This window comes from Engraulis encrasicolus, chromosome 5 (assembly GCF_034702125.1).
Source record: "Engraulis encrasicolus isolate BLACKSEA-1 chromosome 5, IST_EnEncr_1.0, whole genome shotgun sequence".
Classification (NCBI taxonomy): domain Eukaryota; kingdom Metazoa; phylum Chordata; class Actinopteri; order Clupeiformes; family Engraulidae; genus Engraulis; species Engraulis encrasicolus.
The window spans coordinates 16,373,417-16,390,916 of record NC_085861.1 but is presented as its reverse complement, the minus strand read 5'-3'; the positions used below and the strand labels follow the sequence as shown (position 1 = coordinate 16,390,916).

Below are 17,500 nucleotides of genomic sequence, written 5' to 3'. Positions count from 1 at the left end.
ATACTGTTACGTAATTGAATGCATTTTCAATTGAATACATTTCGCTTACATATTATGTCATAATGTCGCTCGGAAACAGGAACATTTTCTGAGTACACATTGCAGTAAACTTCACCGATCTTATGCAGGTTTTACTGTGATGGAATGGCTTGGCTAGTTTTGCTAGTGTGTGTGTGTGTGTGTGTGTGTGTGTGTGTGTGTGTGTGTGTGTGTGTGTGTGTGTGTGTGTGTGTGTGTGTGTGTGTGTGTGTGTGTGTGTGTGTGTGTGTGTGTGTGTGTGTGTGTGTGTGTGTGTGTGCACGCATGTGTGCACGCGTTTGTGTTTACAGTATGCGTAGAGCAATGAAGCAATGAACTAATGACGCTGGCTTTGATGAGAGCAATTGCTGTGTTGTCTGTAATCGATATTTAGCTGCGTTGTAGCTGAATTTAGAGCCACGACAATGTTTAATCTGACTCTTCCCCGGCTATATAAAAATACCTCTCTGTGGTCTTCCATTTCTCGACACTCGACCACTGTCACCACCCACGACCATATCACCTGCCTCCATTGGCTATATACTGTATCTGAATCCCCTCTCTCTTGTCTTTCCTTCCGTCTCTGTCATTCTTTCTGTCTGTCTGTCTCTCTCTCTCTCTCTATCTCTCTCTCTCTCTCTCTCTCTCTCTCTCTCTCTCTGTCCCGCTCTCCCCCCCCTCTCTCTCATTCCCTTTGTCCTCTCCTCTGCTGTACTCTGTTTCATTTCTCCCCTCCTCCTTTTTAATTGCTCCTCCTACGTCTTCTCCTCCTGTTATTCTTTCTCCATACTCTACTCCTTGTATTCTTCCTCAATCTTCTCCTGTTATCCATCCTTCTCCATCCATCCTTTAATGTTATCCCTCCTCCTACATTTCTCCTTTTATTATTCCTGCCATATGCCCTCCTCGTTTTCCTCTCCATCCTCCATCTCCTGCTATTCTTCCTCCTCCATCCACTACTCCTTTTATTCCTCTTCTATCTTCTCCTCCTGTCACCCATCCTTCTCCATCCCTATCTGTTATCCCTCCTCCTCCTCCATTCCTCTCCTCATTGCTGTCCTCTCCTCCGATGCTGCTGTTCCAGATCCTCCGATGATTACGGATGTGAAGAGCCTGAACTCGGCCCAGCCGGGGAAGACCGCCCTGCTGCGCTGTGAGGCCATGGCCGTGCCCACCGCCACCTTCGAGTGGTACAAGGACGACCACAGGTACAGTGTATAAATAAGAAGTATAGAAGTACTGTTACATTACTTTACATTACTTATATTATATTACATTACATTACATACTTAGCCCTTAACCGTCACCTTCGAGTGGTAGGGGAGAGTGGGGTAAAGTGAGACATTTTTTACATGAACTCCCCTCTAGCCAAGCTAAAATTATATATCTTTACAATTTTCACATTTTCCACTAATATAGGATGTTACCCAACTATGGAAATGATCAGAATATCTATATGACCAAGGGCCATACAAATATAATAGTATCAGGTACAGTGTACAAATAAGAAGTATAGATGTACTGTTACATTACTTTACATTACTTATATTATATTACATTACATTACATACTTAGCCCTTAACCGCCACCTTCGAGTGGTACAAGGACGACCACAGGTACAGTGTACAAATAAGAAGTATAGATGTACTGCTACATTACTTTACATTACTTTATATTATATTACATACTTAGCCCTTAACCGTCACTTTCGAGTGGTAGGGGAGAGCAGGGTAATGTGAGACATTTTTTACATGAACTCCCCTCTAGCCAAACTAAAATTATATATCTTTACAATTTTCACATTTTCCACTAATATAGGATATTACCCAACTATGGAAATGATCAGAATATCTATATGACCAAGGGCCATACAAATATAATAGTATCAGGTACAGTGTATAAATAAGAAGTATAGAAGTACCGTTACATTACTTTACATTACTTTATATTATATTACATTACATTACATACTAATGGTGCATTCCAGTCCCAAGTCATCCTAGTAGGAGATCGCACTTATCCTACCTGGATATTTCAGCTGCCGTTCCTGACAGTTGAAGTGGAAGTTCTACATCCATGGCAACCGCCGCGGTTCAGCTGACTTTAGCGAGGTGTTTTGATACGAGCCAAAAAAGCCATAATAGTTATTACTCTGTCATATGTTACATTTATGTTGACACAATATCATGTAATAACACAAAGTTTATGCTGAGTAAAAATTACTGTGTTTGGAACAGCTGCACAAAAGAGAAATGGAGTTTCACTATTTATTGACATTTTAAATAACGGCTCCATGGGCGCCGCCATTATTATCCGACTTCGATTTGTTGAGGTGGGAGTAGTGAGAGTCACCCCGACCTCGCTAGTTGGAGCTCCCACTTCGACTGGCGTTCCAGAGCGTTTTTCGTAGTAGGAGGTTGGATAAGTGCGATCTCCTACTAGGATGATGTGGGACTGGAATGCACCATTAGCCCTTAACCGTCACCTTCGAGTGGTATAAGGACGACCACAGGTACAGTGGCACACCCCACCAGATACTGTATGTTTAAAGTAGAAGTGTAGAAGTACTGCTAAGGATGTAATTACATTACATTACACTTAGCCCTTAACTGACACAGGTACAGTGTCACACCTCACCAGACATGTATACAAAGTATGGAAGTACTGTTACTTTACATTACATTATATGACATTACATTACGTTACACTTACGCCTGATTTACATGGGCGCTACCAAAGCGGTAGAAGCGTGGAGTTCCATTATTTTCCGTTGGGACGCGGCAGCGAGGCGAGAGGTGGTGACGTAGGGGAGCGAGGGTAGTGGGCGGTGGGCGAGCGAGGCGATAAAAGTTGAGCTTAGCTGAAAAATAGCGGCACCATGAAGCGTTAACCAATGGGAGATATTTCAAAAACCATCAACGCTGTGACGTCACGTGTGTCACCAGCGGGATATTTAAAAATGGAGGCTGTTTTGATTTCGGTGGTGTCAAATCTACCGATCGTTTTTCACAGATGGTTTTAAAATAAATTACTTTCAGACACATGACATGACACACCAAGCTTTCAAACACAACCAAAGTCTAAACACTTCCCGTGAAATAAAATAACACTTGGATATAGGGCAAGGACAAACTAATATTATTAAAAAGTCAGATTGCTGCAGGAACAAAACAAAAGACCTCCTAAATCTTTCTCTTCAGTCTGCGCCCCCTTCTGAAAACCTTGATACAGGGTGATATATAGCTTGGTGGCATAAACAGTGCCACTGTCTGAATAGAAAACAGCGCAGCGCAGTGCAGTGCAGTCTTGAGAGTGTTGGCCTGTGTCTAATCCTACAAGGACAGGACCGGAGCGGAGGAGAGGAGAGGAGAGGAACTTTAAATCCCTCTCTGAGTAGTAGCTCGTAGAGACAAGGACTGATGCTAATAGACAACCCTCTTTATAGAGAGCTTAGGGGGTGCACTAACACTACAAACAAGATGAAGTGATAAAGACTGGATAAGTTTACTCTCCCAGTTAGGTCCGCCGACAGGGGGGGGGACAAAGGGATATGTTGTCCTGGGCCCAGGGAGATAGGGGGTCTAGAATTGGGTCCCCATTACATTGTATGTGTTGGGGAGGGGGCCCTTTCAAATGACTTTGTCCTGGGCCCAGTAAAAGCTGTCAGCGGCCCTGCTTAGAGTTAGCGACAAAAGCCCTGATAAGGGCTTCGCTTCCCTGGTCAAAACAATGGCAAGGAAGGACTGCATCACGATGTTTGCAGCGAACGCTAAATTACTTCAACCAGATTCAGCACTGTGGCGGCTTATTCGAGGATGCAGAGCCCAGAGTGTGTGTGTGTGTGTGTGTGTGTGCGTGCGTGCGTGTGTGTATGTGTGCGTGTCTGTGTGTGTGTGTGTGTGTCTGTGTGTGTGCAAGTGTGTGTGTGTGTGCAAGTGTGCGCGTGTGTCTGTGTGTGTGTGTGTGTCTGTCTGCATGTGTGCCCTGCACGCGCGCGTGTGTGTGTGTGTGTGTGTGTGTGTGTGTGTGTGTGTGTGTGTGTGTGTGTGTGTGTGTGTGTGTGTGTGTGTGTGTGTGTGTGTGTGTGTGTGTGTGAATCGCAAAGGAGTAGTAAGAGAAGAGCTGATGCTGTGGAGAAAACAACCAATGGCCCTGATTAGAAAAAATGTCCCATGAACAAGCTGCTGTCCCCTACAGGTAGAGGGCAGTGACTAGAAAATAACACGAAAGGAAAAGAACTAAAGAGAGAGGGCGAGAGAGACGAAAGGAAAATAACTAAAGATACAGGCCTAAAGAGAGAGAGAGAGAAAGAGAGAGAGGGAGAGAAAGAGAGACACATAGAGAGGGAGAGAGAAAGACAGAGAGACGCATAGAGAGGGAGAGAGAGAGAGAGAGAGAGAGAGAGAGAGAGAGAGAGAGAGAGAGAGAGAGAGAGACAGACAGACAGAGAGAGAGAGACAGAGAGAGAGAGAAGGAGGGAGGGAGGGAGGGAGGTTGGGAGAAAGAATTGCATGATGGAGGGAGGGCAAAATGAGATGGCAGCATTTCAAAAACAGGTCTGCGAAGTGTGTGAATTAAACATCAGTCTTTCTCCCTGGTTGATGGATGCTGGGAAGAAAGAGAGAGAGAGAGAGAGAGAGAGAGAGAGAGAGAGAGAGAGAGAGAGAGAGAGAGAGAGAGAGAGAGAAGAGAGAGAGAAGAGAGAGAAAGCAGGAGGGAGGAGGGGGAAGACGGTGGGTAGAATCAAGACAGACACCCATGAGTCTCTCTCTCTCTCTCTCTCTCTCTCTCTCTCTCTCTCTCTCTCTCTCTCTCTCTCTCTCTCTCTCTCTCTCTCTCTCTCTCTCTCTCAGGAGCGCTAAATGGGAGATGGTTCTAGTCAGATGTGTGATGGAATGTTTTTTTCTGTCCCTTCTCCCATTACCCCTCCCCCTGTCCTCCTCTCATCCCCCTCTCCTCTCTCTACTCCCCAATCCCCATTCTCCCCTCATCCCCCTCTCCTCTCTCGTCTCCACAATCCCCTTCTCCCCTCATCCCCCTCTCCTCTCTCGTCTTTACAATCCCCTTCTCCCCTCATCCCCCTCTCTCTACTCCCCAATCCCCTTCTCCCCTCATCCCCCTCTCCTCTCTCTACTCCCCAATCCCTTTCTCCCCTCATCCCCCTCTCTCTACTCCCCAATCCCCTTCTCCCCTCATCCCCCTCTCTCTACTCCCCAATCCCCTTCTGCTTTCCACTTTCTGTATTCACTCCTGTATCTATTTTCCTGCCCCCTCTTTCTCTCCCTGTCGTCCTGTACCCTTCCTCGACCGTATCCCTTTCCTCCTTTTCATTCCTCTCCTCTTTTTTCCTCCTCTTCTTTCCATATATTCCCCATCTCTACTCTCTTCTCTTCTATTATCTTGTCTTGACTTGTCTTTCCTTCTCCTCTCTTCTCTTCTTTTCTCTTCTCTTGTCCTCTCCTCTCCTCTACTCTCTCCTCTTGTTTTCTCTCCTCTTGTTTTCTCTTCTCTTCTCTTTTCTTCTCTTCTCTTCTCTTCTCTTCTCTTCACTCCTCATTCCTCTCCTCTCCTCTCCTCTCCTCTCCTCTCCTCTCCTCTCCTCTCCTCTCCTCTCCTCTCCTCTTCTCTTCCCTTCTCTTCTCCCTCCTTCCATCCCCATCTCTCTCCACTCCCCCTTCCATCCCATTCATTCTCTCCTTCTCTCCCTCTATCTCCCTTCTCTCATCTCCTCTCCCCTGCCCTCCACTCTCTATCTCTTCTCTCCCTCCCTCCAACCCCCCAACCTTTCTCCACTCCTCCATCCCATCCCTACTCTCTTTCCCTCTCTTTATCTATCCCCCATCTCTCATCTCCTCCCCTCTCCTCTCCTCTCCTCTCCGCTGCCCTCCACTCTCCATCTCTTCTCTCCCTCCTTCCTTCCCCTCCACTCATGCGTCCATCCCGTCCCTCCCTCCCTCTCTCTCTCTCTCTCTCTCTCTCTCTCTCTCTCTCTCCCTCTCTCTCTCTCTCTCTCTCTCTCTCCTGCAGACCTGTAGAGAGTGACAGCACCCTGCGGATCAAGAACGAGAAGACGCGCTCGTTGCTGCTCTTCACCAACGTGACGGAGAAGCACTACGGCAACTACACCTGCTTCGCCATCAACCGCCTGGGAACCTCCAACGCCAGCATGCTGCTACTGAGTGAGGCCCCCGACCAGTTCGATCATCAACCCCACCCCAACCCAGACCCTAAGAACCCAAACCCATGATCCGATAAGGACCCATCATCCCCATCCCAAACCCAGAACCTTTCCCCACCCCAACCCAGAACCCAAACCCATGATCCAATAACCCAAACCCATGATCCGATAAGGACCCATCATCCCCATCCCAAACCCAGAACCCTTCCCCACCCCAACCCAGAACCCAAACCCATGATCCAATAACTCATCATCCCCACCCCAACCCAAACCTCAACCCAGAAACCAAGAATCCAGAACCCTAACCCTAAACCCAGAACCCTTCCCCACCCAAACCCATGATGAGATAGGCCCCACATACTCAAATAGCGGCTCGCGAGCCATTTGTGGCTCGCGGGGCATCTATTTTTGGCTCTCGAATAATTGTGAAAATTTAAATAAAAAATAAAAAAAATTTTTTTTTTTTTGGTCCGATCGCGCTGTCGGCTCTTATTTTGAAATCGCGCCACAGACGCAATGAAGAAGCGTGCCGTGCCCCGCCCCCTCAGGCAGTTTCTCCCTCTTTGTGTCAGTCACTGCAGGCTCCGGACACAAGCACCTACGACGCTGGCATTAGAGGTTGTGAGGTAGACTACAAGGGAAGGACTGTATCAGAGCCTGTAAATAAATTATTCACAAAGTTCTCTATGCATCGTTTTTGAAAGTAATGGTCCACATTTGATTGCAAACAGTGTGTTAGGACTTCGAATTGGTTTAGCAGTAGCTGTAGCTAGCTGCTAACACAAATGAAGGCAAACTGTGTTTGAACTCTGCTGGCAGCTAACTATTAAAAACGAATTGCTTAATACACTTTTCACACTTTTAAACAGTCCCCAAATAGTTCGTTTGGAATGCAAAGACCCTCATAAGACTGCAAACAAAGTTATGAGCAACTTGACAATTTATTATTGGCTTTTGCATTTAATCAACATGGCATCAAATGTGCCATTTTCTTGTTGACAAAACCTGGTGTTCTCCTATCTATGTGTCCTCTTTGTTGGGTCCATTATTGCCTCTGATTCTCATTATGCATGTGAGAGCTGCATAAACAAAGTCATAAGCAACGTGTTTGAAAAGTGTTATCTTCAGGCTTATTGGTTTTCTCACTAAGAAATAAATCTTTATGAACGTAGTCTGCAAATATAGGCTAACAGATAATCTTATGTCATTTAAAAAAATACTGAAGGGTGGGTGGCAATGAGAGCAAGGCAGGCACCTCACCCCACAATGCAGGCCCTTTATGAGAGAAATGTTCTCCCATGCTGTCACTGGAAACTAAATATCTGCTGTGGGTGTGAGTGCGAGTGTATTGTGCTTACAAAGGACTTATCATGTTTTGTTTTATTTTATTTATTTTTATTTATTTATTTATTTTTTTTTGGGGGGGGGGGGGGTCGGCCCGGCCCGGCCCTTTATTGGGAGGAATTTTGAAAAACTGGCCCTCGGGGACTTTTAATTGAGTACCCCTGAGATAGGCCATCATAACCCCACCCCAACCCAAAACCCAAACCCATCCAAACCCATGATCCAATCCGAACCCATCATCCCCACCCAAACCCAAAACCCATCATCCCAAACTTTGACCCCAAGAACCCAAACCCATGATCTGAAGAACCCATTATCCTCACCCTAGCCCAAAACCCATCATCCCCAACCTTGACCACAAGAAACCCATGATCTGAAGAACCCATCATCCCCACCCTAACCCAAACCCCATCATCCCCAACAAAACCCAAACCCTGGACCCAAACCCATGATCCAATAACCCATCATCCCCACCCAAAACCCAACCCCCAAGAACCCAAACCTATGGTCTGAAGAACCCATCATCCCCACCCAAAGCCAGAACCCATACCCATGATCCAATAACCCATCATCCCCACCCAAACCCAGAACCAAGTGAATGAGGCCCTGAGTAACTCTCCGTCTCACTCTCCCCTTCCCTTCACCCCTGTGAATGGGTTTTCCAGTTCAGTCCATCTCTGTGTTATTGTTTTGTCATTGTCATTCATTCCCACTCATTCCCAATCCTACTCCCATAATTAGTTTCCATGTTATATTGTCTTGCTGGTATACTCATAACAGCCAGCTGCTTGGCCTAATGGTAAAGGTGCTGGATTAGAGATATGGAGGGTGTGAGTTCGACTCCCACTCGGACCCATGCTGATTTTCAAAATTATATCATATGCAGTGTTCCGTAGCCAACTTCAAATAGCGCGTATGTCATTTAGTATCAATGGCAAAGGTGCTGGATTAGAGATATGGAGGTTGTGAGTTCGAATCTCACTCGGACCCATGTTGATTTTCAAAATTCTATCATATGCAGTGTTCCTTAGCCAACTTCAAATAGCATGTATGTCATTTAGTATCAATGGCAAAGGTGCTAGATTAGAGATATGGAGGTTGTGAGTTCGACTCCCACTCGGACCCATGTTGATTTTCAAAATTATTTCGTATGCAGTGTTCCTTAGCCAACTTCAAATAGCATGTATGTAATAGGTATATCCACAAAACGCGGAGCTACAACACTTTCAAGATGGCTGAATCCAAGATGGCTGAACTGTTTGGCCCATAACTTCTGACTGGGTCGATGCATTTTTCCCACATTTCTTTGTTAGCTTTGTTTTCTCAATAGTAGTTTGTTTTTAATTTAGGTATAGAGATATCAAAAATAAAACTGTTCAGCTCTGCCCCAAAAGGCAAGCCCGCTTCCAGCATTTTCTGCGAGAATGAAATCTAGTTTGTAATCCTTTTCACTTTGTACTTCACTGTAGTATTCATGTTTTATTTGAATGCATGTTTTCCACTACAGTTCATCTATGTTTTATTTCATTCATCCTTTTATGTTACTCAATGTGTTTCCTTAAAATTGTTTTCCCATTATTTTTTCATTCATTCCCCCCACATGTTCTGTTGTAGTGTCTAGGCAACATAATTAGCGTAGGTCATATAGATAGCCCAACAGTGAACATTTCAATTGGCTTACGTTCAGAAGAATACTTGATGCCAAAAATACATTGATTTGATTTTACCACCTAATGCGTTTTTTTCTGCTCAACTGATACGAAAGAAGAATTATGCTAATGACTTCCCCCCAAACATTCACACTCACTGCCCTTTAATATAAACAAATGAAGAGATAGATTTTTGCTGAACGAATGAAAAACCGCATTCTTGCGATTTTTTTTTTTCCTATGGCAAGTCAATTTACTGTGTGTGTTGTCAGCATTGACGTGGCTGTTACTGAGGTGGTGCAGTATTGACGGATCGCGCTTCAAAAGTATTTGTCCACTTACTGGAGACGAGATGAAATGTATAAAAGTTTACTTTTTTGTTCATTTATTTTTAAGGAAAAAAATAAACACAGCAAGCATGCAGACATCCGGCATTTCATTTCCATTTTCTCCCTCAGCATTTGTAAACATCACGCAATATTGCACTTCACTGCTATTTCTCCTTGATAAATGAAAAATGAGATGACTCGAAAGAATCTCCTTTTTTTTCTTCTCCAGCCAAATTCAGTTCTCATCCAAGATCACTAGTCCAATCTTGGCAATTATTTTCCTCTCTATGTCGGGGGGGGGGTTCAAACTCTATGCTTCCTTTAATGCACAACATATGCAAAGATGAAAAATATGGAATAAAAAATAAAAAAAAGAGATCCTATACAAGTAGCCTGATAAACCAGCCTAAATGTGAGACCGGAGTAATTTAGTCTGGCCCCGTTGAACGATACCTCCGAAGATTGTTGATGAGAACAACCTGTTGTTTTTTCAAACCGTGCCGACACTCTGACCAATCGGTGATCTTTGCCGTTGATGTGCTTTCCCAACTGTGTTGCGAGGTTCGTCGTCACTCCCTCAAAACCCGCCCACTTTAATTCAAAACAAATCGCTTCGTTGTGATTGGCTTTGCCAGACTCAGGGCACAGCGTTCAAAACGTTCTCAGATCCGAGGCCAAACCCACTCGCTAGCTGAAAAATTTTGGCGTCCAGCGAGTGGCGCTGGTTTACCAGGCTACTATACAAGGGCACTCTATACAAAAAGCCCTGTGTGTCACAACAAAGACCCTACAAACATTTCAAGACGTGTTAACAAGCTGTCAAAGTTCCAGTGAATCACATTGTGGTGCATTGTTTACCCAATAACCTTTATAACTCCATCAAGTTTAATATTTGTGTACTGCAAATGCATAGGAGAAGCAAGTCGATATAGCTCAATAAAATATCAGCTACAACAGAGATTGCACTAGCCATACATAGAAATGAAGCAAAACAAGATTTGAGTTGCTGCAGAAGTGGTGCAATTTTTCTGGAGGCTATAGGCCTAGTTGTATCGACAGCAATAACACGACTCCCAAAGACCAGGGTTATGGAGAGAATATGGATGCGGTGATTGGTTGCCAAAGCAATTGCCACTCCTATCTGAAATCCCAACTATCGTGTTTTATTCCAATTTACTTTACCGTAACATTGTTTTGGCAGCCCTTTGAAAATGCAGACACATCCCTCCCTCCTGCAGCTTTAATGCCAGACTAAATGTTTGTACTCAAACAAACCCTATATCCCCTTGACGAAAAAAAAAGAGAGAAACATACCCACATTGCCCCAGCTGGGCTGGAGCCCATTTATCGGGCAACCGCAGAGAGTTAGGACATCTCCCTATACGAACACTTATCAAAAACACACCACCTTACAAAAGCAAATGTCTTTGGGAACCCCCCTCCGTCAACCGCTAAGGCCCATTAATGTCACTGCTGCCTAGTATTTAGGAGATGCTGGAAGGGTCCTGGTGCCCCGCTGACTCTGAGCCAACTCTGTCCACTCTGGCACTGTGGGAAAAAGGAGTGGGGAAGAGAGGCAGGGTGGTGTTGTGTTGTGTTGTATTGTATTGTGCTGTGTTGTGTTGTGTTGTGTGTGTGTGTGTGTGTGTGTGTGTGTGTGTGTGTGTGTGTGTGTGTGTGTGTGTGTGTGTGTGTGTGTGTGTGTGTGTGTTTTTTTGTGTGTGTGTGTGTTTGTGTGTGTGTGTATGTGTGCGTGTGTATGTGTGCGTGCAGGTGTGCGTACATGCGTGCGTGTGCGTGTGCGTGTGTGCGTGCTTGCGTGTGCGTGCTTGTGTGTGTGTTTGTGTGTGTGCCTGTGCGTGTGTGCGTGCTTGCGTGTGTGTGTGTCTGTGTGTGTGTGTGTGTGTGTGTGTGTGTGTGTGTGTGTGTGTTGGGTTTAGCAGGGGGTGTGAGGTATGGGGGTAATACCTGGCCTTCCTCCAAGGGCATTACATAGTAGGATAAATTACCTTGTGCACCCTCTACTCTTCATCATCCTCTTCCTCCTCAGTCTCCCAGGTTTCAGATTTTACTGCTGTACTCACCACACCCTGCATTAGTATGCCACCTCTCTCTATGGCTCCTAGGTGCTGTTTCCACGTAGCCGCATATTTTCAAATGGGTTTGTCTTTTGTTTACATTGGTTTTGGCCTTCCTTTTCCACGTACTGTAAGCAGTTTTAAAACCCACGTATCAAAAATTCGGCTTTAAAAACATGCTATTTAGGAGGCTGAAACGCACCTGTTACAATGGAGTTTTTATTTTTTTATTCACATGTTGCGTCTCCGCCTAAACAGGAGAAAAAAATATCCACATTTAAAAATATCCGGATAGCACCCTACACGTGTGTGTTTGAATTTTAATGTCGAAACGAAAATTTCTAAAAGCTAGAAGATAATGAAAATGGAATAATAATGTCCATCATCATCATCATCATCATCGTCATCATCATCATCATCATCATCATCATCATCATCGTCATCATCATCATCATCATCATACGTAGCCTCTTACTGGAGATGGGGTCACTGGTGGGCCTATTCGCTATTTCCTGAAAATACTTAACTACATCAGAACAACATTGGGATGACAGTACCGAGAGCCTTAAGTAACAGATTAAGACATAGCCATTACAATTTTGGTGACAGTTTATAACATAGTCTATGCGCTAATGGGTTAAACACATCTTAGTAAATAGGGCAGTCTTCATGTGAGAGGGCAAAAGTGCAGGTGTGGTTCACTGCCATTTTCAGGCGTATCTGTGAATGTGTTCGGAGGGATATCGGGGGGATTTGGGGAATCTGGAATTGCACTGGATTGCATCAAGCAGGCGTGGGAGATAAATCCAACACCCATCTAATCACGTCCAGGTTGCGTAATGAGCTCTCCTTGTCCTGGCCATTCCATTCAACCCGGACCAGCCAATACTGCTCAGCAATGCAGCAGGGCCGTTGCCAGCTTTGACCACCAGGCCCGCGATAAAGTCAAGAGGACTGAAAAGCTCCCCATTCAATACACAGGGCTGGACTGGCCATCTGGCATAGTGGGCATTTACCAGTTGGCCCTGCACCCTTTTGGGTCCCTATTTTAAGAAATGTTTTTTAAAAGGCATGATACATGATAAAGTGGAGCTGAGAAGGTGGTGGGACTGCGGAGAAGCGAGTGTTAGGAAGAGGGAGAGTTAGGAACAAAACAGAGAACTTTTAAAAGGCGTCAAATTTGAGACCAATGAGGTACAGCTTGACAGCGCAACGCCTTTTTTTCCGTTTCGATTAGTCAGTAACGGAGTGACACAGCAAAGCACCGCTTGAAAACCAGCCTGACTTTTTTTGGCCGACTGAACTGAGCTGAGTGGATCTATTGCTGCCTACTACCCAGAATGCCGTGCGTCAGCTAGACCTTACCGGCAGAGAGGGTCTATGGGTAGTACGAGAGAGGAATCTCGCGACTTTTTCCGGGTGGTACTGTCCAAGTGGCGCCATCCAGACAGCGCAGAGGAGCACCAAGGAGCGCAGAGGCTGTTAGAATGAATGGGGTCCAATGGAGCTCAACCATTACGCTGCCATTGCTTTGGGGGAGAATTGGTATCATCGTTTCATTTTATTTTTCCCAAAGGCAGGATAAATAATCCTTTCAAACAACACTTAGTTTGAATGTTTAAACTCGCTGGATCTTTGCAAAATACGGCTTTATTGTCAATATGACGTAACGAGTGGCTTCACACACTGCGTCTGGATTGGTCGGCTGGCTGCATGGCTGTGATCATGACGGCTTTAAAGTAATTTTGTTAGCAAGATGCTAGCGGAGCCTGACTCATAAATGCCAAAGCTGTAAGAAATTAGAAGTACATAACTCCCAGGTTATTTTACATTTCATTTAAATCCACCTTGGTTTCTCAAACCTTACAGTAATATTGTCAAGGTTCAGCCGACAACGAGCACAATTGTCAGTTATTAGCGCCAGCCTTATGGACTCTGATTGGACACTGTATGTAAACCCACTGTGTTACCGGTGAGTCAAAAAATAATCATGGCAGCCATCAGATCAACTCTCTTTATCTGCCTACGCAACGGAATTCTCTTTTCTGATTGGCTGATGGGGTTGCAATTATTCCCCTGGAACCGGTCAGGCGTCAAACGTGCCGTTACTAATTGTAAACTATAAAAATACCCTGTACCGAAATTCTAAGCACCTGCATCTGCTCCACTGGTTTTTAAAATGTATGCCTTCCCTTTGTTACTGATCCAAAAACATCCCTTTTTTAATTAGGCTACTCTCCCCTTAAATATCCCTAGCGTGGGGAATCTCTCTCTGTTTTGCTGCGTGCATCGACGGAGTTCGAAGCCGCCGCCTCGTCATAAATTTCGTATAACCGGTCACCTCGTCGTCCGCTATCCCTTACTTAGTTGTGACACAGCATTACTTTGATATTACACGTAATATTGAATATGATTTCGCTGAAACTATTCATAGCCTACTTTGATAGATGAGATATCTGTTGGCCTTACAATAAGGCAACTATAGCCTACGTAATGCTATGTTACAATGCAAAAAATGTAACTCCAACCATACTCCGGGTAACATGGTTTGTAATGGAGACACAAACCGCCTTTTCAAGATGCCGAATGTGACGGAATGCAGAATATTTTTGCTCCCAGGATATCTATAGTCCACAGTCCCACACATTGGACTAGAGCAGGAGGATATCAAGGAGAAGTCTAGCCTAATAAACCAGCCTAAATGTGAACTTGGATGTGTAATTTAGTCTGGCCCCGATGAATAGTACATCCGAAGAGAACAACCCATTGCTCCCGTTGTTCCCTGTGCCTATAGGCCGGCGCTCTGACCAATCAGAGCTATCTTTCTCGTTGATGTGCTTTCAACAAAAAACCTTCAGAGAAGAAACAGTTGGGATGAGTTTACTGACACTCTCCAGGCTTTGTTTTACAGTTGTATGATAGTGAGTTAGGTGGCAGGCCCTGACTGTAATACTGTAAAAGTCTGTACTGTATAGTACTGTATTCTCGGTACTAGTGCTTGCTTTGCACATTACCACTGTTTTGTTGTCGGTACCAGCAGTAAGAGCAGTCTCTATACAGTACTGTTATCTGGGTACCAGCAGCAAGAGCATTCTATATAAAGTACTGTAATCTGGGTAGCAGCAGCAAGAGCAATCTATATAAAGTACTGTAATCCGGGTAGCAGCAGTAAGAGCAGTCTGTGTACTGTATAGTACTGTATTCTCTGTACCAGTGCTTGTTTTGCACATTACCACTGTTGTGTTGTCGGTACCAGCAGTCAGAGCAGTCTGTATACCAGGGCTACTCAAATGGCGGCCCTGTGTCCAGATGCGGCCCTTGGATGGCAAGGTTCTGGCCCCCCACGAGGTCATAACGAAATGAAAACAAACATGTGTGCTATTAGTGTTCGTGCGGAATTTGCGATCACTAAAACTTCAGGTTAGGGATATTTTTCCTACGCACATGAGAGTGATATCTTATCTGAAATGTCTCATAATAGACCACCAAGGCTACTAAGAAATAGAAAAGTGAGTATCTCTTCTGTCTGGAAAGTTATCCGCTTGTTTCGTACCTTCACTTTGGACATTGCATGAGGTTACATACATGCGTATTCCATGTTCGGCCCCTTTACTGGGAGGAATTCGAAAAACTGGCCCTCGGTGACATTTAATTGAATACTCCTGCTGTATACTGTACTGTAATCTGGGTACCAGTGCTGCTTCGCACATTACCAGTGTTGTGTTGTCGGTACCAGCAGTCTGTGTACTGTAATCTCGGTACCAGCAGTAAGAGAAGTCTGTATACTGTAATCTCTGTACCAGTGCTTGGTTTGCACATTACCAATGTTGTGTTGTCGGTAGCAGCAATAAGAGTATGTATACAGTGCTGTAATCTGGATACCAGTGCTTGCTTTGCATATTACCAATGTTGAGTTGTCGGTACCAGCAGTAAAAGGGTCATTCTACGATTTGTATGCGCTTTTAGGTCCGTGGACTTTATTTGCCAATTCCACTAACTATTAACTGCATCCAATGATGTTTTGGACATTAGCACACATTTACCTGTCATATAATACAAACAGTCAAGACATAACATTATTTCCCTCAGCAAGAATGAATATTTAATACTGGTTTTGGGCGTTTTCATGCCGTCCTGTTTTCCAATTGTCAGATTCTGTCTTCATATTAGCATGTAAAGAAACTTGTTTTGCCCAAGACAATTGCAAATATTGATTCACAGTAATCATCACAATATGACAAAACTGTCAGAAAGACCATTGTGCTTTCCATTATACATGAAATTTGCCATTTTGTGTGTGTCCACGAAAACTGTGTTAACCGTGTCACGGTCTGAAACCCCCTCCATAAATCAGTAAGGGTTTGGTCTTAGGCCATTTGAACATCATCACGTGATGTCATATCCTCTTTGGCAGGATATGGGAAGACTTTTTGGTAAGTTTTGAGCTCCATTCTTCCATAATTTAATCCATTCTTTTTCATGTTCCCATACCGGGAAAATTGCCTTTCAACTGTGTTATCAACATAGCCTATTCCTAGATGTCGCCCAGATGTCTTGCTTATTATCCAATTTGCCTTGTTACCTTCCAATTATTTAATGTTGCTTCTATTGTGTTGTCAGTGTTGCAACTGTACACTGCACCTTGAGGTCTTTGTCTACTTTGGCCACTTTTTAATGCATTGTCCTCTTTACTCTTTGTAGGACAATGCTATCAGTGCCGCAACTGTACACTGTGCCTTACCCTGTTCTTGTTTAAATTGCTCCTTGTAAGTCGCTTTGAACAAAGGCGTCTGCTAAATACTAATGTAATGTAATGTAATGTAATATTCATAAGAATCTGAATTAGAAATCACATGTAGAAAAATACAGATAAAGCATACAGATACATGAATTGATTAAGGTGTTGTGGTGGCACTTCTGAGGTCTTCAGTTAGCACAGCACCATGAAAATGGCTGAAATGTCAAGCCGTGTTACCGTCAATGGTGTTACGCATCAGCTATGACAGTTGAGGAGGACGATGTTTTTGCCAATTTATCTCCATACTGATAGACAAACAAACAAAATAATTAGTGTTATAGGGAGATGGGTTTGTCTGCTCTGTTTTTTTCTCCTAAAAAAGTGGCGACTTGTTCCCCTGCACTGTTGACCGTAACACAGTTGAGTAACACGGTTGACTGTTTTGAAAGTTTTTTTGTGCTATTGATCCCTTATGTGTTGTAAAACTCCTATGAACAGACACTAGGGATTATCTCTGGAGAGGGAAGTCTTGTGTAAGGAGGGTGACTAAATTTAAATCAGACAGGGATTTATAATGAAAAATGTGTCAGTCTGTATCACAGCGAATCATAAAATCCTACTTATGAAGCTAAACAATCACATTTTCTATATAAATTGCACAGATTAATGACAACATTATTGGTAAGGGACATAAGCACTTTCAAACGTATGTTGTTTCAACTCTGTAGTATTTTTATATATGTCTGAAATGACATAGTATTTGTCCATCACTGTTGACAAAATAATCAAGCAAATGTTCGCTTTCATAAGAGTATTTATCAAATGATTTAAGATTAAGCTTGGCAATTTGTTTGCTTGGAAACTTAAATGTATACACTATGGAAGCATCTAGGTCATTTATTTGAAAAAAATACTGATAATTGACATAAAGCGCACTGGAAACGTAGAATGACCCAAAAGCAGTCTGCGTACTGTAATCTGGGTACCAGCAGTAAGAGCAGTCTGTGTGCTATAATCTGTGAACTGTAATTACTGTTGTGTTGTCGGTACCAGCAGTAGTTGTAATACTGCAGTACTGTGTATACTTAAGTCTTGGTACCAGGGCTTTGCTTTGCACATTACCAGTGTGTTGCCGGTACCAGCAGTAAGAGCAGTCTGTATACAGT

General features: G+C 43.9%; 1 protein-coding gene across 1 annotated transcript in view; it reads left to right on the top strand.

Moving 5' to 3' along the window:
• iglon5 (IgLON family member 5) overlaps positions 1-6,294 on the top strand; it is a 353,983-nt gene extending 347,689 nt beyond the window's left edge. Inside the window, exons 6-7 of the mRNA XM_063198012.1 lie at positions 1,103-1,226; positions 6,046-6,294. Of these exons, the coding sequence (XP_063054082.1) occupies positions 1,103-1,226; positions 6,046-6,265 (344 nt within the window). The 3' untranslated portion in view covers positions 6,266-6,294. The remainder of the gene's footprint in view (positions 1-1,102; positions 1,227-6,045) is intronic.
• Positions 6,295-17,500: the final 11,206 nt, after the last annotated feature.